Here is a 20,083-nt window from a genome sequence, read left to right as displayed (position 1 = left end):
CAGCCTGGCCCCTTCCTCTGACAGTTGGGGAAACCGAGGCCCGGCGAGCCGCCACGGCCAAGGGGCCAGGAGGGGGCCGGGGGCTGAGGCCCAGAGCAAGGTCACGGCCCGGGCGGCGGCGGGGGTGGGGCGCCGCAGGGCTCCCCGGGCGCGCGCCCCCCCCTCGGCGGCGCGCACGGGGCAGCGGCGGCGGCGGCGGCGGCAGCAGGTGGAGCCGGAGCCTTCGCAGCAGCAGCCCGGCCGCGGCCACTCCGGCGGCGCCGCCATTAGACAATAGGAGCGGCGGGTGCGGGCGCGAGCGGGGCGGGGCGGGCCGCGCAGGAAGCGGGCCCGGGGCGCGGCGGGCCGGGCGGGGGCGCAGGAAGCGGCGAGCCGGGCGCGCGAGGCGGCGGCGGCGGCCCGGGAGCGGCCGATCGGCGCCGGGACAAAGGCGCGGCGCCCGGCGCCCCGAGCAGCCCGAGCCGGGGCGCACAGCCGGGGCGCAACCCGCGCCCCCCGCCGCGACTGACATGATGTTTCCACAAAGCAGGCATTCGGTAAGCGGGGCCCGCCCGGCCCGCCGCGGCCCCCTCCGGCTCCTGGCCTGCACCCCCCAGCTCCTGGGTCTACACCCCCCCCACCTCCAGGCCCGCACCCCCCCAGCTCCCGGACCTGGCACCCCCAGCTCCAGGCCCTACACTCCCCCACAACCCCGACTTCCTGGGCCCAGTTTCCCCCAGCTCCTGGGCCCAGCGCCCCAAACCCTAGCTCCCAGCGCGCTGCGCCCCTACTCCAGGCCTGATACCCTCAGCTTCCGGGTCCTGGTCCCCCCCAAGTTCCCGGGCCCGGCGTTCCCCCCCAGTTCCTAGCCTGGTGCACCCTCCCCAGTTCCCCGGCCCAGCCCCCCCCAGCTTCCGGGCCGGGCCCCCCCACACTTTCCCAGTCCAATCTCCCGAAGCTCCCCAGTCCTGTACCCCCTTTCCTGTACCTCTCCAGCTCCGGGCCCCCCCCTTCCCAGCCAGGCCGGTCCGTAGGCGGTCTTGGCCTGGTCCTGGGAGCTCCGGGAACCCTGCTGGTCACCCCTTGCTCTGGGGCTGCTTGGGGGGCCTGGAGTGGGGGGGGGGCAATCCTCCCGGAAGAGCGTGGCCTTGGGGAAGGACTCTGGGGACCTGGAGTGTGGACCCCTGAAATATTATGGTTGCTGGGAGACGCCCCTCCCCCAAGGGGACTTTGCAGTGAGGCCTCGGCCCTCCAGGTGGTTGGGGCGCTCCGATGCGCACCCCCTTCTCTGGGCGCTTTGGAGGGGTGGTAGGGGGCGCATCCTGCCCCCCATCAAGGGCAGGCTTTAAAACGCGCCCCCACAGCCTCGGGGGTGGCGGGGGACGGGCGGCTCCAGGCCCACCCACCCCCTTGGCTTCCCCCGGGAGAGGCGGGGGCAGGAAGCGGGGGCGGCAGCCGCGCCAGAGGCTGTAAACATGGGCCCAGGAAGTGGGGCAAGAGGGGGGACGCTGCAGCTGCGGCGGCAGCCGCCCCCTGGTCACCCCGGGGAAGGAGGAGGCAGCCCAGCCTGCCTGGCCCTGAATTGCGGCCCCCTCCTCACAGGGCTCGTCGCACCTCCCCCAGCAACTCAAATTCACCACCTCTGACTCCTGCGATCGTATCAAAGACGAGTTTCAGCTCCTGCAGGCCCAGTACCACAGGTGAGCCAGGGGTTGGGGGTTATCTGGAATGGAGATTGCCCCCCCCATACATCTACTTTAAAAATATGGAAATAGAGGGTCATATGTATGCCAGCTTCTAGCCTAAACACGTGGCTAGTAAAAACCAAACCAAATCTGTCCGTTGGATTCAGACTGGTAGTGACCCTATAGGACAGAGTAGAACTGCCCCGTAGGGTTTCTAAGGAGCTGCTGATGGATTCGAACTGCTGACCTTGTGGTTAGCAAGCCCAGCTCTTAAACACTGCACCACCTGGACTCCACTTGGCCAGCAGTAACATTTATTCTTCAAACTGACCCTATTTCACAGATGAGAAAAGCGAGGCACAAGAAAGTTAAAGGACTTACCCAAAAACAGGTCTGTCTGGCGTCAGAGCCCTCCCCCAGTCCTCAGTAGGTAAAAGACCTCCAAGTCCAAGAAGGACCCTCCGAGTCCAAGATACCCCCCCAAATTTTTTTTTGCAGTCTTCTCTTTCTCTGCCGTTTTGGGGAGAAGGCTCTTGGCAGATTCTCAAAGGAGGGTCTGCCTCCTGAATTGAGTTTTCTAACATTTCTGAAGGGCTTGCCATGTGTCAGGTTTAAGCAGAAGGAACTGTTATTGACCTTGTTTTCTACGTCAGGAAACGAAGGCTCAGAGAGGTTAGAGATTGCCTCAGGGTAGACAGCAAGGAAGTGATGAAGCTTAGATTTGAACCCAGTCTCTCCAGGGCTAAGAATGCAAGTTCTCAACCCTTTTGCTATGGAGGGGTCCTCACCTGGGAATTAGAAGTGGGTCCCATGGCCAGAAATCCTAGTGGGGCTGAGACTTTCTCTGGACCTGTTTTCCCACCCACAAAAATGGTCTTCAAAGGATCCTGGGTTTTCTGCCAGAAGAAAGGGGAATAGCGATTTATTTTTATTTTAACAAATATGCAATCTTTTTGTTCACTCATTCTTGCAGTCCTATTACTGTACCCATTTTAGAGATGAGGGAACTGAGGCACAGGGAGTTGAAAGGTCTGAAGCAGCTCGCCAGACAGGCCCCAGGGACTTTGCATTAGTCCTGCCATGTGGAGGGTTTGGGGGCTTCACCTGACCTAGGCCCACCTCATGGTCATCAATCCCAGAGGCCGAGGGCCAGAGGGCAGGCCAGACCCCCTCTGTCAGCTTTGGGTTCTCCATCTACTGGGCCTGAATGTCCTGCTCTACTTTGGGGGGTTCTGCCATGTCAGGGTCACACACAGGATCAACCAGACAGAATGAGGCCTTCCTCAAGAAGGGCCAGAGACCCAGCGTTTCGAGTAAGATTGCTTTTTTTAAACTGCCAACGAACGCACGTTTTTAAAGAAAATAAACTTTGTGGGGGGCAAAGAAACTCCAGCTGTGGATCACCTCTGAACTGTGGGATGTTGTGACCTGGTCAGCCTGGTAAGATCCGCGAGCACTTATTGAGTGCTTACTGTATGCCAGGCCGTGTTATCCAAGCTTTACTGTCTTAATTTATTGAATCTGTACAACCCCACCCTGGGAGGTTGGTACTTAACAGAGGAGGAAACCGAGGCTCAGAGAGGGAGAGGAATTTGCTCAGGGCCACAGAGCATGGAAGGGCTGAGCTATGAACCCAGTCCCTCTGGCTGTGGTACGATGGGCGTGGCTGAGGTGGGTATGGAGGGACAGCCAGTCCGTGGGGACCCCCTACTTGCTTCGGTCTAAATAGGCTAAAGGACAGCAGCGGCTCATCACCCCCTTAATCCTTTTTCTGGGTGGTTGGAACCACTGTCAGCACCGTCTTGCCCTGACGCCCTCATGGGGGCTTTGAGAAAGCCCCTCAACTCATCTTTGCTGAGGGAACCAGAGGGAGACCAGAGGGTCCGTGTCTGTAGTTCCTAACGGGGAATTGACGAATTTTCTTACAGCTAAAGAAAGCAAGCAGGGAGGAGGAACAGACAAGTCCAGGGGCTGCGAGCTGGTCCAGCCCCCTTCCCATTTTACACTCCTGGGAAATCAAGGCTCAGAGACCACTTCAAAATTCCCAAGTTCATCTACTCCCAGCCCCCAGCCCTGTCCTCAGCCCTGGTGCTGTTTCTATTTATTCCTCCTGCTTCCTGGCTCTGTGACCTTGAGCTAGTTACTCAACCTCTCTGGGCATCCGTTACATTATCTGTCCATTACATCATCCATAAAACAGAGTGAAGACACTACCACCGGTCAAGTGACTATGTAGAAGTTTCTAGAATCCCTGTTGGTGCGTTCACATGGCCTGATGTCTGTTGTTTTTATTGTTATAGTCACTTTTTCCATCGTTAGACCCAGAAGGCTGGTTTCATCAGCCCCGTTTTACATTTAGGGAAATTGAGGCACATGGTTCCTCACCCAGCGTCACAGGGAACCCGTGTGTTGTCACCTCCCCCGCTCTCAAGTCCAGCTTGAAGTCTGTGGGTTGAGCTTCCAGGAATGGGCCGAGCTTGCCTTTGCCTGGGACTTGGGTGGCCCCTCACCTCCTCCCAGCCTCAGTATCCCTCCCACACACACACTATGGGGGATCTAACCTGGATCCCTGCCCCCTTTCCCCTGTCCTTCTTCAGCCTGAAGCTCGAGTGTGACAAGCTGGCCAGCGAGAAGTCGGAGATGCAGCGTCACTATGTGATGGTAATGTCACCCCAGCCCCTGGGTCCCATGGGGCGTGGCGAGGGACCCCAGACCCGCCTCCACCGCGGGCAACAGCTGCTTAAACTGCAGCCGCCGCCTCCTCTGGGAAGGATTTGGGATCTGTCCTCTGCTCAGCGGCTCCGGCCGAACTAAGCCCACTGTGCTGGCCTGGCCACTGGCCGGATGAGGCAGCGACCAAGGTGCCAAACCGCCGGGTTGAGCCTGGGCCTGCCAGGTCCCCCGGCTGTCCTTGGCAGCCACCACCGGCCTGGCGGTGAGAGCCAGAAACTGACATGGGGAAGCTTCGGGATCTCTCCCCGCCCTCGCAGCCCCGCCATCCCAATGTTTAACTCTTACACACCCAAGCTTTGTTGGGGGGACTCCTGGGCCAGAGGCTGACCCCTCCCTGAGCCCTGCTTATTAGAGGGTGATACTGCGTTCCTTGGCCTGACACTTGAGGCCCTGCCCTTCCAAGTTGCCAGGATCACCTGCCGGGTTTCCTACCCTCCTGGGGTATGACTTTGGTGTCGGAATCTTCCAGCTTTGTCCCAGCCTGGCCTAGCAATGCTGGAGACTCAGAGTACAGAGCCCAGATTTTCCAGGCTGTAGGGGAGACAGAACCAGACAGTGGGAGACAGAACCAGACAGTGGGGCGGCGGGGGTGGGGGGGGGACCAGAACTGGGGGATCTCAGAGTGGGGCGCTGCCAGAAATAGAAAAGGAAGGGCTGAGTGGAGGATGGAGCATTGAAGCCAGGGTGTTGAAGAATGAGCAGGAGCTTGCTGGGCACAGTTGCGTGGAAACGAACTTGGCGTTCTTCTGGGAGGGGGTCATGGGGAGCTGTGGGAGGGTTTAGAGCAAAGGAGGGACCAGGTCAGATCTGGGGTGGGGGGAGGGGGACCGCTGGCCCCAGAGCCAGGCCCCAACAGGCTTTGTTTATCCTTTATTATTTATATCCAGAGAGGAAAACTTTCTGGAGTCTGGGGCCACCCGCAGACAAGACACATAAAGATAAAAGATTAGGACCAGGGGATGTGTGGGGAGGGGCGGGGACTCCATAATTAGTCCAGGAAACGGGAGCCAGGCTGGGGCTGAGACCCCACCGCAGCCCCAACAGGTACAGGGATCCCTGCACCTCTCATGCTCTCTTCCTGTCTCCCCCCTCCTTTCTCTGTCTCCCGTCCTTGTCTCTCTTTCCCCCTCCCCCCCCATGTCTCACGCCCCCACGCTCCCTGCCACACCCACGCAGTACTACGAGATGTCCTACGGATTAAACATTGAAATGCACAAGCAGGTAGGTATATGCCTCCCCTTGCCTCTCCCCTCCCCCCGCCCCGCCCCCAGGCAGGTAGGCTCCTGCCCCTTGGCAGAGCCCCAAGTGTGGCCTGTTATCCTATTACCACCTCACCCCACCCCCACACTCTTCTGTTCTCTTTCGGCTTCCTGGTGAGCGTTTCTCCCATGAGGGAGGACCTGCCAGCCCCCCCTCCTCACGCCTTTGTGACTGTGGAGGGGAGGTGACATGTACAAACACACTGTGTGACCCCCAGAAACCCCTCACCCTAGCTCTTGCCCTCCCTGGCCTTGCTTTTGCCATCTGTGCCCCAACGACGGGGCTGTCATCAGCTAGAATAGTGCTGTCATCAGCCCTCAGCCCTCCTCCTTCCCTCCCACAGAGCGCATACCACCTGTGGACCCCCGCCTTGGCCGGGGGGGGGGGGGCGGGGCGGGGTGGAGGGTGGAGGGATGGAGGTGGGGGGGTGAGGGGGCTGGGCAGAGGCTGAGCCCGGGCTTGTCCCAGTGAAAAGCTCAGGAGGGCGGCCATCAGGGCCTCCTGGGCTGGCCCACCCTGCTGAAGGGGCTGTGTGTTGCAGGCTGAAATTGTGAAGAGGCTGAATGGGATCTGTGCCCAGGTCCTGCCCTACCTGTCCCAAGAGGTAAGTGGGGCTGCACTGAGGGAGGGGCGGGAGAGGGGCCCTGACCTTGGCCCAGGCCCTACACACCTCCATCTGTGTGCTGGGTGCCTGGGCTACTCCAGACATCCCAGACGTCTGCTGTGGCCCCACGGTCATGGGGAGACGACTCCCCAGGCTGGAGGAGTGCCACGGTGTGGGGTCTGTGCAGGTGCTGGAGGGAGGGGCTCACCCCGCCAAGTGGAATTCCTGGCCTGAGCGAGTCATTTCCTAGTGAAAAATGTCAGGTATGCCAAGACTGCACCAAGGATTTTTTTCCCTCCTGAGACTGTCTGCCAGGCCTCTGGGGCGCCTCAGGCCAGGGACAAGGGGAGGGAGGGCGTTCAGGCTCTCACACGTGCACGCAGATACACACAGATGCAGGCACATAGACACCCAGATGCACATAGACGTGTGCACGAAACAGATATGCAGACACGTTTGTACAGAGACATGCACATGCAGACACGTATGTACAGAGACATATACACACGCAGACATGCACAGAGACAGATACAAGATATACGTATGTACAGAGACATACATGCACGTAGATACACAGACGTATGCACAGACAGACACATGCAGACATGTATGCACAGAGACATACACGCGGACATATACGCACAATATACACATGTATGCACAGAAACAGATACACATGGCAGGTACATGCACAAAGGCACGTACACAGATGTATGCACAGAGACACAGACACGCAGACATGTAAGCACAGAGTCACAGATACACACGCAGACACGTATGCACAGAGACATACACATACAGGTACATGCACAGAGACATCTACACGCAGACGTAAGCGCAGAGACACAGATACACACGCAGACACGTATGCTCAGACAGATACACATGGAGACATGTATGCACAGAGACAGATACACATACACAGATGCACACAGGTCCAGAGACACACAAATGCATACACACACTCTTTTAGAAACGGATGGATGCGCACAGAGGTACGGACATACACAGAGACAGATACACACGCTGACATGTCTGCACAGACACATCAGGTAAACGCACCCAGGGGTACATACGTAGGCACAGACACAGGCATACACAGATACACAAGTGGACCCACAGACAGACAGACCTGCGGGCACATATTTGCACACAGGCACACAGACGTGCACACAGACATATAAGCAGACACACAGATGCACCCACACATGGCCACACGCATACACACGAGATGCAGAAGCACACACACACACCCAGGGAAACCAGGCACCCGGATCTTTCTCTTCCACCCCCTCAGGTTCTCTGAGACTTTGTTGTTGTTGTTAGAAATACACACAGCAGAACATAAACCTATTCAACAGTTTCTACACGTGCAGTTCAGTGACATTGATTACATCCTTCGAGTTGTGCAACCATTCTCGCCCTGCCTGGCCGAGGTGTTCCTCTCCCGTTGATGTAAACTCACTGCCCCCTAAGCTTCCTATCTAACCTTCTGAGTTGCTGCTGTCAATTTGATCCCATAAAGATAGTTCTTAAAAGAGCATAAAGCTCAAGACAGACATTTTTTACTAGTTAAGCTAAACCATTGTTTGGTTTTTAAGAAGGTGTTAGGGGATAGTTTGGGTTTATGGTTTAATCTGAGACTCTTGCTGTGGGACCTCTCCACCCTCACCCAGCCGACTTCAGGCTGGGTAAAACTCAGCTCCTGCCCCCCCCACCCAAACCAAACTCCTTGCCACAGAGTCGATCCTGACTCATAGTGACGTTACAGGGCGGAGCAGAACTGCCCCGTAGGGTTTCCAAGGCCGTAATCTTTACAGAAGCTGACTGCCACATCTTTCTCCTACAGAGCAGCTAGTGGATTCGAACCACCAACCTTTCAGTTAGTGGCGAAGTGCTTACCCACTCTGCCACCAGGGCTCCTTCTCCTGCTCCCAGCTGGTTGATAATGTACCATTTCCTCTTTAATGTCTACCCATATCCTAAGTCCTTCAGATGAAATACAGTAAAACGCTCTGGACAACAATTCCATGGGCACACAGGGTACAGTGAAAGCCTCAGAGAAAAGAGGCACTTGAGGCCGTGCAGACCTAGACTTGTGCTTTCCCTTCTTGGTGGGGTCTTCCCAGCAGTCAAGGCGAAAAGGAAGACTGGCAGATTCTAGCATCTGATAGCAGGAGAGTCAGACCTTAGGGGAGGTCTGTGGGGGGAAACACCCTGCAGCTGGACTCAGGAGGCCTGGGTTTCAGCCCTTCCGGAGTCCACTGGGCCTTCCCTGGCTGTGGAAGGAGAGGGACTCGGATCAGCGGATCCCAGAGCAGTCTCCGAGCTCCAGGGATTGGGACTGCCCTGTACAGTTGGACAGGTTGCACACTGCACAAAAGCCCACACCTTTTTCTTTTTCACACATGGCATGGGGTTTCTCCTGGGCTCACCCAAAAGCCTCATCCTAAGTCCCTGCCACACCCTTTTAGGTTTTCTGTGTATATTTGTCCCCATTTTTCAGATGAGAAGACTGAGGCTTGGGGAAAGGAAATAGCAGGAGAGAGGGGACTTTCTGGTGGGGTGGAAAGTCATGGGGTGCTAATGGCACCCTGGATGTGGGGCTTCTCCTGGGCTTCATGGGTCCCCCCAGGACGAAGACATATCACCTGACTCCACTTTCTACACCCTTCTTTCAGCACCAACAGCAAGTCTTGGGCGCCATTGAGAGGGCTAAGCAGGTCACCGCTCCCGAACTGAACTCCATCATCCGAGTATGTCCAGGGCGTGGGGTTGGTGAGTGGGTGGTGGGTGGGCCCCCAGGCAGTGACCGCTGATGGTCCCCTTCCCTTGGCCCTGCAGCAGCAGCTCCAAGCCCACCAGCTGTCCCAGCTGCAGGCCCTGGCCCTGCCCCTGACCCCGCTGCCCGTGGGGTTGCAGCCGCCTTCTCTGCCGGCGGTCAGCGCGGGCACAGGCCTTCTCTCGCTGTCTGCACTGGGCTCCCAGGCCCACCTCTCTAAGGAAGACAAGAACGGGCACGACGGTGACACCCACCAGGAGGATGACGGGGAGAAGTCGGATTAGGGGGCAGCTGGGTTGGGGAGGGAGGGTGGGGGGACCGAGGGGAGACAGACACGGAGAGAAAGGAACATTCAACCCAAGCCACAGTATAGCTCGCGACTGGCTCACCTCCAGTAGTATTTATGGCAGCGGCCTGCTGGGGCCCAGCTCTGCTGGCTGCTGTCCCCTAGCTTTGCACCTACCCCCGACTCCCAGCCTCCCTCCTCCCCCCTCACGGCCCCTTCACCTGCTCACACCACGGATGAGGCCCACTGAGGCCTGGAGGGGGCAAATGGGAGGCCAGGTCCGAAGGGAGCAAAACCTCAACAAGTTCAACACCCTCTGCACTTACACCCTCTTTGCACACGTGTAACTCACAGTCTGCCCCCCAGCCCTTTGGGGTACACCACGGCCACCTTCCCAGGCACTGCATGCGACACAATGCCAGCTGCCCCCTCCCTGCCCTCGGCACCCCTTGTCTCCCTCTCCAGACCCAGTTCTGCTTCCTCCTCCACCTCCTGCCTACTCTCCTGGTGTGGGATGCTCCATGCCCACCTGGTCCTCTCCCCTCCCCCAGAGAAGAGGGGGCAGATGTAGCAAGCTTAGCTGGGACCAGGATGGTGGGGGTGGGCGACCCAGGCTTCCCCTCCTCCCCTCCCCAAATAAAGATGAGGGTACTAAAGTTGTCTTGCTTTTTATTTTATTTTTTCTTTTCTGGTACACTAGCTTGTCTTTTAAGAAAGGGGATGTTAAAGAAAAATGTTAAAAAAAAAAAAATAAGCAACACCCACACCTGTGTCTGTATATAGCCTTTTAGATTGTCGGCTTGCTTTTTTTGTGTGTGTTCAGTCGTTTGATCTCTGCAAAGAGAAGTGGAGGTGCTGTATAGAGGGTGGGCTTAGCTGTGCCTTTCAAATAAAGACGTGAGAAGGTTGGTCACTGTGTTCCCGCCTCTCTCTGTTGTGGGCTGCTCTGCAGTGCTCCCCCCCTTCCTAGGGGAGGAGGGGGCTTCCTTGGAGTCTGAGTCTCCTTCTCCTGTGTAGTACAGGACGGGAGACCAAGCATCCAAGGTGAGTCAGGGATTGCACCTACACCTGTGTCCATAGTCCCAACACCTGAATTTGATGCTTAGCCCAGAGAGGGCAGCTGATAACTTTTAGGTTGCACAGCTGGCCGGGGGGCAGAGCTGAGGGCTTGAGGTTAAGCCAGCTGTTTTGAGAGGTAGGGTAAAGGGGTTTCCAGGGGTCCCAGAGCTGGTAAGTAGAACCGGCTTCTGAGCCCCAGGTCAGAGGGTCCCTAAACTACATGTTCCTTAGAAACTGAAGACCTAAGATTATGGAGTCTGCTCCTACCCAAACTTACAGTACACCGTTTTTCACACATCAGAGAGTGGGGCCCCCCAGCGTGGGTGCTCATGGTTGAGCTGAGCCTCCACTCTCCAAGGAGCACCCTGAAGGCCCCACCTCCTCCACCCCCTAGGGAAGCTGGGAAGAAAGGAGACCCCCAGTGCTCCGATCTTGGCCTTAACCCTTTCCTGCTCTGGGACCTGGGTCAAGAGGGCTTGGGGCTGCCTAGCCAGGAATGGGGGGATGGGGGTCCCTGAGTGTTGAAACTAGAGGCACCCCGGAAGAAAGGCTGGGCAATCTACTGCAGAATCAACCGTTGCAAACCCTGTGGGTCACAGCATTCCAATCCAGAACTGATTGTGAAGATGGAGCAAGCATGGGCAGCGTGCACGGGGCCACGTGAGTTGATGGCAGCAGAACGATACTTAACAACGCAGTGTATCCCACATGTGTAAGGTTGACCAAAAGGAGCTGAGTACAGAGGGGAAATGCTGTGTGGTTCTATTTATATCAAGAATGAAAATAGACCTAAGAGGACTATCTTGTCGGAAGCCATGGGGGTTACACCCTTGAAGTGTGGAAGTAACCAGAAGAGGACAGGAAGGCAGCTTGTGGGAGGCTGGTCCTCCTCTGGTTCCTGACCTGGGAGCTGATTCCATGAATGTGTCCATTTCGTGATCATTCATCGCGCCGTTTGATTGTAGTTTGTGAGTTCTTCTGTATGTGTATAGTTCACAGTTATAGAAACTGGATTATCCTTGGCTCTCAGGAGACTTTGAGGTCAGCAGACTGCAGCCAAGCTCAGTATCTTGTTGTCCCTTGCCTCGGGGCCTTTGCACGTGTCGTTCCCACTGCCTGGATCAGTGTTTTTTTCTTTCTCCCCCCCCAGTGTTTTAATCCTTCCAGACTCTCTGGAAGTCACTCTTTTCTGGAGGCCTTCCATCTGTCCCTCCTATAAAGTGGGGTTCCACAACACCCCCACTAAATGAAAGCAAACCAGTTGCCATCAAGTCAGTCCCAACTCCTGGTGACCCCGTGTATGCAGCGCAGAGCTGTGCTCTACAGCGTTTTCAAGGCTGTGACCTTTCGGAAGCAGGTCGCCAAGCCTTTCTTCAGAGACACCTCCAGGTGGGTTTGAACCACCATTTTGGTTAATAGTTGAGTGCTTAACCATTTGCAGCACACAGGGACTCTGACACCCCACTGCCCTACTCCCCATAAACTCCCAGAATCTAAAGGAAACAGCAGCTGTTACTGAGGGATGGTCTAATGGCTACGATCATGGGGTCTCCAGCATGGGTTTAAATCCCAGCCCCTCCTCTCATAACTGCATAATCTAGGCAAGTAGCTTTGGCTTCACCACTCTAGGTCTCGGTTTCCTTATCTGTAAAATGGGTATAACCACAGAACCAACGCTTGAATCCCTGGAAATGGCTTACAACAGACCCTGGCAGATTCATCAATAAACTTGATTGAGAACCTACTCTGAGCTCCCGGGACACAGCAGGAAACCAAATAGACACCAATCCCTGCCCTCATGGCTAGGATAAGGACCCTGTGGGTGCAAGTGGTTAAGTGTTGGGCTGCCAGCCGAAAGATTGGCGGTTCAAGCCTGCCCAGCAGCTCCATGGGCGATAAGACCTGGCGATCTTCTCCAGTAAGGATTACAGCCTAGGAAACCCGGTGGGTCAGTTCCACTCTCACACGGGGTCACTATGAGTCAGAATAGACTCCCAATAACACCCAACACCACCAGCATGGCTGCGGTTGACAGGAAAATAAATTTGTAAAATGTGTTCATGTAGGAAAATAGGTAACGTAAGGTAAGGGGTCAGTGGAAGACAAAAGTGCAGAGAAGGGGGAGAGTAGGGTTGGTTGCATTTTTTGAAATTTGCACATAGAATGTTAGGGAACGTATTAAAAGCTTGAGGGCAGATCTGGGTTCAAACCGGGCCTCCCACCCTAATTACTGATTTGGGGGCGAGTGAAGTCACTTGGCTGACCTCAGTTTCCGGGAAACTGTTGTGAGAATGAGCAGAAATCCTGCAAGGCTCACTAGCTGTTGGCTGACACTATTATTACTATTATTGTTGTTATTGTTATTGATGTGGTTGGCATGTGATGGGTCACAAACCTGGAGATCTTCTGCCTGTCACTGCCTTGTCCATGACCTCGGGGTCTCCCCCTGGGCCTCGGGGTCCTTCAGGGGAGCGGATGCCCCCCCGTAAGACCCTCCCCCTTCGCCCCGGGGAGCAGTCCCTGGAGGGGTCAGGGTTGGGTCTAGGAGCTGCCAGGGGGCGGAGTGACAAGAGGGTCCTGGGGGAGCGCGGCGGGCCGGGAAGCCAGGGCTGGCAGGAGGCGCCTTCCCCAGCCCCCTCACCGCCACGGCCTCCCGGCGCTTAACGACTCCGCCGCCAGCGACCTCGGCTAATTGATCCGCTAATGGGCCCCGCGCTGCGGCCGCGCCTAATGAGGCGGGAGGAAGGGAAGGGGGAGGGGTGGGGAGAAGAAGGGGGAGACTGGAGGGAAGGGAGGGAAGGAGGAGGGGGAGTGGAGAGGAGGGGAACAGGGAAGAGGAGGGGAGGAAGGAGGGAGAGCGGAGAGAAGGGGAGAGGAGGGGGAGTGGAGAGGAGGGGGGAGGAAGGAGGGGGAGCAGAGAGAAGGGGAGAGGGAGGAAGAGGAGGGGAAGGAGGGCAAAGGAGGGGGGTGGAGAGGAGGGGGAGGAAGGAGAGGGAGCAGAGAGAAGGGGAGAAGGAGGGGAGGAAGGAGGAGAGGAGGGGAGGGGGAGATTATAGGAAGAGGAGGAGAAGGGGCTGGTAGGGAGGGAAAGAGAGACAGGGCTAGGGAGGATTGGAGGAGGGGGCTTAGGGAGAGAGGAGAGGGGAGGGGAATGGGAAAGAAGAGGGGAGGGAGAAGGAGGGAAGGGAGGAAGGAGGAGAGAGGGGAGAGGAATTTGAGGAGGGGGCTGAGGAGAGAAGAGGGATCAGAGAGGGGAGCTTCTTGAACACAGGATTGGAGGGGAGGGGAGCGGCCAGGGGACTGGCGTGATGACCCTTTTCTAACTACCCTGCTCCCTCTCAGAGAGTCCCTGCCCACAGCCCCCTCCCCTCTCCAGGCCCCCCTCTGTAGTCCCCTGGATTTATGCACGCTTCTACCCTTCTCAGAGCCCTGGTAGCGCAGTGGTTAAGAGATACCACTGCTAACCAAAAGGTCTGCAGTTCGAATCTACCAGCGGCTTCTTGGAAACCTTCGGGGCAGTTTTTCTGAATCCACTGGAAGGCAATAGGTTTCTTCCCTTCTCCCCTCCCTTTTCCCCTCACCTCTCTGACCCCTTCACCTGTCACCCTCCTCCCATTTGGCCCCTCTACTTTCTGGCCCCTCCCTCTCAGATCCCCTCCCCCTCTTGGGGGGACTTTGCAGCAGGGGTTCTGTGTACCTCAGATGTGAGGTGGAACAGCAGGGGTCATGTCTCTCTGTACCTCAGTTTCCTCAAGTTTCCCCATCCATATAATGGTTTGGCTTCCTCAGTGTTGGAGAATCTTACCACCCCAGTGGCATGGGCTGGCCCAGCCTCTGTCCCTATGCAGGTGGCCTGCAGCCCCGAGATCCTGGGCCTGAAAGTGCCCCCAAGGCCCCCCCCCCCGCCCCAGGCCAGCCTCCAGCTCAGCAGGGAGCTCAGAGCCCCCACCCCCATCCCCAGCCAGGGAGGAAACCCCCTCCCAAATGTGAAATACAACTAGAGCAAAAACGAGTTGCTGTCCGGTGAACTCAGACTCATGACGGCCCCAAGTGTGTCAAGGTAGAACTGTGCTCCACAGGGTTTTCAATGGCTGAGTTTTCGGAAATAGATTGCCGGGCCTATCTTCTGAGAGCCTCTGAGTGGACTGGAACCTCCAACCTTTCAGTTAGCAACCAGGCAGGTGAACCATTTGCATCACCCAGGGACCCCAGAACTGGGATCTGACGCATTAAACATTCACACTCCAGACAGGCCAGGCACATCTGCTGCCTGAAAGATTTACAATCTACCCTTTCTTTTGCTTGGGTGTTTGTGTTTTAATGCAGTCTTGGAAGCTACATTGCAGGGATGGTGGATTTCCACACCCTGAGCTCTGGTAGCACAGTCATTAAGAGCTCAGGCTGAAGGGGGGATTCCAGGCAGAGGTCAGGGTACTTCAGAAGGACAGGCTGAGTTGGAGGGGGTCCCTTGAGATGCACAGCCCCCTCCCTTTGCTCACTGTCTTCATTCAAACTGTATCTGGCCTCTTTTCTGTGCCTGGGAGGGAGGGAGCGCATCCCTACCTCAGGGCCTTTGGACATGCTGTTTGAACTGCCTGGAACACGCTGTCCCCAGATAGCCACATGGCTCATCCCCTCATCATTCCAGTCTGCTGTGTCACCTTCTCCACGGAGCCACCATCGCCCCCTTTTCCTGCTTTTTAAAAAAATTTTGCTGCATTTATCATGACCCATAATTTAATTCAACAAATATCTATTCTCTGGTTATCCGCTTTTCCCTCTCTAATGGCAGACCCTGTGACCACAGGGATGTGTGTGTACCGGTGACTACTGAGTCCCAGGGTCAAGACCTGTACCTGGCACACAATAGGTGCTCAAAGATGTACAGAGAAAATGAAAATATGGCACAGGCTTCAGCAAGATGGGTGGGTGGGCGGGGCTTGGGAGCTGGGGTGCCTGGAGCCATGGGAGGTGTCTGGGCAGGGGAGGGGCACACCTAGTTGTGTGACTGTGATTAGCAAGCTCCAAGAGGAGGGGGGCAGGCTGGAGGGGAAACTGAGGCAGGAGCTCAGGAGGAGGCCAGAGTGGCACTTAGATGTTTTCTGATATTACAAACTACAGGGGACAGCCCCACCGCCCCAACCACCCTGACTTTGCACTTCTCTGTCCCTCCAACCCCCCTCCCCACCTCTAGGTGTCTCTGAGTCTCTGTCTCTCAGGGCTCGTGTCTCTGGTTGTCTCTCTCTGGCTGTCTCCGCGTCTCTCTGTCCTTCTCTGTCTCTCCCTCCCCTTTCCATCTTTTTCCGTTCCTCCCTCCGCCCCTCAAGGGCTTTCTGGGTCTCTGATCTCTCCCCCTCGCTTTATCTCTACCTCCTATTCTCCCTGTGGGTCCTCCCCGCCTGGTGCCCCCCTCCCCATCATCTCCGCCTCCTCCGGGCTTTCCTCGCTGGTGCTACTCCCACCTTCCCCTGCAAACCTCTCCCACCCACCCAGGCCCCCTGGGCCCTGTTGCTGGCCTCCCGCCCGCCATTCCTGGGCGCCTGCCCCTCCCCCCGCCCTTGACCCCCCGCCCCCTCCGCCCTCCTCCCCTCCCTCCCTCCGACGCCCCGCTTTGTGCGCTCTGCCTCTCCCCTCCCTCCTCCCTCCCTCCGCCCCCCCCGTTTGTCCCCTCCGCCCCTTCTCTCTCCCCGTTTCCTCCTCCCGCCCCTTCCCCTCCCCGCCTCCCGGATCCCGCCCGGCGCCTGTCCCCTCCCCTGCCGGGCCTGCCCGGGCCTGTCGCGTAACCCGCTGGGCCGAGCCCGCGTGGTTAATGGTGGGTTCCCGGCGGCGGCGGCGGCGGGGGAGCAGGGAGCGGGCGGCTGGCACTCGGCCCTGCCGGGCCTGGGGCGCGGGGAGGGGGCGTTCCCGGGCCCAGGACGCCGCGCTCTGTCACCCTGGGCGGGTCCCTGGGCGTCTCTGGGCCGGGACGTCCCCCACACCCCCTCACCCCAAAGCCAGAGCGCCCCGGTCCGGATTGGTGGGAGGGGGAGGAAGGGAAACCCGCCCCAAGGCGCGGTCCCTTCATTCCCGGTCCAGTGCATATTGAGCGCCTGCTGTGTACCAGCTTCTGTGTTGGGTACCAGGGGCCCCGCAGAGATGCCCTTGACCCTCCCGGATCCCACCAAGTGGGAGGGAGGGAAAAGAAGACGGATAGCAAAGAAGGCAACAAATAATATAATTCCGGAAGAAACTCCAGCAGGGGCAGAGGCCGGAGAGGCACCCCCGCTATGAGGCAGGAGTGTGGGGAAGCCTCGGTGGAGCAGACTGGGAGCTGAGGCCTGGGTAGAGAGGAGCCTGCTTCCGGGGAGACAGAGGCTGAGCGCGAGGTGGGGTGGGGAGGGTGTTTCAGGCCCAGGGAGCTGTGAGGGCAAAAGGGGGGAGTCAGCCCTGTGCCTTATCTGTTGCAGGCTCTGAAGCCCAAGCAAAGTGGGAAAAACAGCTAGGCCAGGTGCCATCACCAAGGGCTAACCCTTCTAGCAGGAGACCTGGTGGTGCAGTAGTTAAAGTGCTCAGCTGCTAACCGAAAGGTCAGCGCTTGGAACCCACCAGCAGATCTGTGGGAGAAAGATGTGGCAGTCTTCATCCATAAAGATTAAAACAAACAAACAAAAACCTGTTGCCATCCAGTCAACTGATACTGACCCTATAGGACAGAGTAGAATAGCCCCATAGGGTTTTCAAGGAGTGGGTAATGGATTCAAACTGCCAACCTTTTGGTTAGCAGCCTAAGCTCTTAAGCACTGTGTCACCAGGGCTCCCCATCAAGAGTCCAAAAAAAAAAGCCAAACTCATAGCAACCCTATAGCACAGGGTGGAACTGCTCCATAGGGTTTCCAAGGAGTGCCTGGTGGATTCAAACAACGGCAGCCATAGCTCTTAACCCCTACACCACCAGGGTTTCCCCATAAAGATTACAGCCTTGGGAAATCCTATAGGGCAGTTCTACTCTGTCCAGTAGGATCCCTATGAGTCGGAATCAACTTGATGGCAGATGATGGGTTTTTTTTTTTTTTTTTGGTTTAGGGTAAGTAATATTTGTTGTTGTTAGGTGTTGTCAGAGTCAATTTTGACTCACGGCAAACCCATGTGGCAGAGTGGAACTGCACCATAGGGTTCTTTCTAGGCCGTGATCTTTACAGGAACAGATTGCCAGGTCTTTCTCCCGCAAAGCTGCTGGGTGGCAACCTTGTGGTTAGCAGTTGAGCACTTAACTGTCACGCCACCAGGGGTCTTTTAGGTCATATTCACCTGGCTTTTTTCCAGATGAGCAAACTGAGACTCAGAGAGGCTAAAACTCAGCTCTGGCCAGACGCTGGAAGAATAGGGTTCAGATTGGACTACACAGCAAGGCCTTCCTTCAACCCACATCCAGCCTGGGCCAGCTGGGGGCTGGGGAATTCTGGGGATCAGGAAGGACCCCCTAGGGTGGGAATTGAGACATAGATGCTAAGAGGGACAGGAAGGCCAGGATTTGGGATGGAGGCAGCATAGGTGAGGTGGGTGTCTGGGGTAGGTGTAATGACCAGCAGACCCCAGGGATTTATAAAAACTGGGGGTGCTTTTTGAGTGCCGTCCACCCCAGATTGTCCCAGCCAGGCCCTGCACACTTCATGAAATCACAATGGCTCAAGCCGTCTCATCTATGGAGCCCTTTGATCCTTGTGACACCTTGATGAAGAAGTTTCTACCGTTATCCACATTTTACAGAAACACACACACTGTGACCCAGCAGAAGAGGAGGAATTTGAAGCCAGGTTTGCATACCCCTTGCTACCAGGTTTCCCGGCCTCCAGGGGTACTGTGACCCCTGACATCACAGCAGACACCTGCAGGCTGTTAGCACTGGGCAGGTTATCTGGAGACGTAGGAGTCTCTGGGTGGTGCAAATGGGTACATACTTGGCTAAAAGGTTGACAGAGGTGCCTTGGAAGAAAGGCTTGGCAATCTTCTTCTGAAAGGTTACAGCCTTGAAAACCCTGCGGAGTGCAGTTCTACTCTACACACGTGGGGTCGCTTTGAGTTGGAATTGGCCTGACAGCAACTGTTTTTTGTTTGTTTGTTTTTGGTAACAACCTGCCCACAGTGCTGGGTGAACTGGGGAAGGCCCTGTCCCTCTCTGAGCTCACCTGTTTTTATGCTCCCAAGAAATAAGTGTAGCAGGCACTTTGTTGGGCTTTGGCAGAGCATAAACACATAAACAAATACAGAGTTAAGTGTTCAGACAGTGAAGAGGCCTCTGAACAAAATGAAATGAAATAGAGGGTGACCAGGTGGGGAGGCTAGAGTCTACCCCAGCCAGGCTGCTCTGGTAAGTTCTCTCTAGAAAGTGATGTTTGATACAAGACTGGAAGAAAGAGAAGAGCCAGCTGAGGTCCAGGCAGAGGGCACAGCCCATGCAAAGGTACTGAGGCAGGACTGTGCCTACTGCGTTGGACAACAGTGAGGAGACCCGTGTGTGGTTGGAACAGAGTGAGCAAGTGGGAGAGAGGGAAGAGGTAGGGGCAGGGAGGCGACAGGGATCAGATCATGTAGGCAGAACTGGGGAGCTCAGATTTTATTCTGAGGGCAATAGGGAGTTATGGAAGGTTCTTGAGCAGGGCAGAAATGGGGTCTGATTCACATTTTGATGGATGATCAAAGACATAGAAGGAATGGAGGGTGCTTACCCTAGCTGTGTGTGTGGGAGGTGATCATCGGGGTGGGAGAGGAGGACCCTTTAGGGAAACAATGGGAGTACAAATGGCTACCGCTTAATGGGCATTTATTATGAATTGTTTTACTTTATATGCCTTAGCTTATTTGAAGATTCTGTTATCAGTCTTGTTCTGGAAACCCAGGCAGAGTGAAGGTACTTGGCACTGAGCGTCCAAGCCCCATGCCCCTGCCCCACCCCATTGCCCTTTTTTTTTTTTTTTTAACCTCTAGCCTTCCTCCAGAGGAAGGCTGGAATTCTTGAGCACTCAGCCAATCATAGTGCCTCCTGCCATTGGCTGGAGGATGTCTCTGATCCCTGTTGGCCAGAACCCATTGCAATGTCATGCACCCATGGGGGTCCTACAGCCAATGGGGGTGTCTGCCTACCTGCCCCCATTTCACAGACAGCGAATGCTCCCAGGTTCATATAGCAAAGCCAGGTGGTCAGAGCTCAGGGCTCTTCAGTCCCAAGAGAGGGCATGATGTTGCCCCATCTTTCCTCTGTCCATCTTGGGCTGCTGTTCTTGGCTACCGGTGGAGTCCCTTCCGACTCAAAGCGACCCCATGTGACAGAGTAGAACTGCCCCATAGGATTTTCTTGTCTGTAATCTTTATGGAAGCAGCCTGCCACATCTTTTTCTTGTGGAGCACTTGGTTACGGTGATTTAAATGCATTGCGCAAATGAGACAACCCCTACGTGTTCTGCAAAACCCCAGCTTAAACACCCCATCACATCTTCTAGGAAGCCTTTCCCAACTTCCCAAAGAGCCCTCACTCCTCCTGGCTCTGCAGCCTTCACTCCCAGCCCTGGTCCCTCCCTCTACCCCAGCCTTGACCTCAGGGGGCTGAGCGTCTCCGTGTTCTCTTTTGCCTCTTCTCTTCCTCCCCAAACTTGGGAGCCTCTCCCAGTCCAGGTGCTCCTGCAAGACAGCAGGGAGTATTGGTTTCATGAATGAGCCTT

General features: G+C 56.4%; 1 protein-coding gene across 1 annotated transcript; it reads left to right on the top strand.

The window, feature by feature from the left end:
* The first annotated feature begins 404 nt into the window (after positions 1-404).
* On the top strand, positions 405-10,242 carry TLE5 (TLE family member 5, transcriptional modulator). The gene is made up of 7 exons (XM_064280247.1): positions 405-536; positions 1,582-1,679; positions 4,262-4,325; positions 5,574-5,618; positions 6,199-6,261; positions 8,943-9,017; positions 9,106-10,242. Exons 1-7 carry the CDS (start codon positions 510-512, stop codon positions 9,325-9,327), a joined length of 594 nt encoding a protein of 197 aa, XP_064136317.1. The 5' UTR covers positions 405-509; the 3' UTR covers positions 9,328-10,242.
* Positions 10,243-20,083: the final 9,841 nt, after the last annotated feature.

Source organism: Loxodonta africana, chromosome 3 (assembly GCF_030014295.1).
Source record: "Loxodonta africana isolate mLoxAfr1 chromosome 3, mLoxAfr1.hap2, whole genome shotgun sequence".
Taxonomy (NCBI): Eukaryota; Metazoa; Chordata; class Mammalia; order Proboscidea; family Elephantidae; genus Loxodonta; species Loxodonta africana.
Note: the sequence above shows the minus strand (reverse complement) of the source record. Positions and strands in the feature narration are given on the sequence as shown.

Bases quoted from the DNA above. Each gene is read 5' to 3' on its own strand.
- TLE5 (XM_064280247.1), top strand. From the start codon at position 510: ATGATGTTTCCACAAAGCAGGCATTCG. The intron at 1,680-4,261 runs GTGAGCCAGGGG...GTCCTTCTTCAG, and splicing joins CTGCAGGCCCAGTACCACAG to CCTGAAGCTCGAGTGTGACA. The intron at 4,326-5,573 runs GTAATGTCACCC...ACACCCACGCAG, and splicing joins TGCAGCGTCACTATGTGATG to TACTACGAGATGTCCTACGG.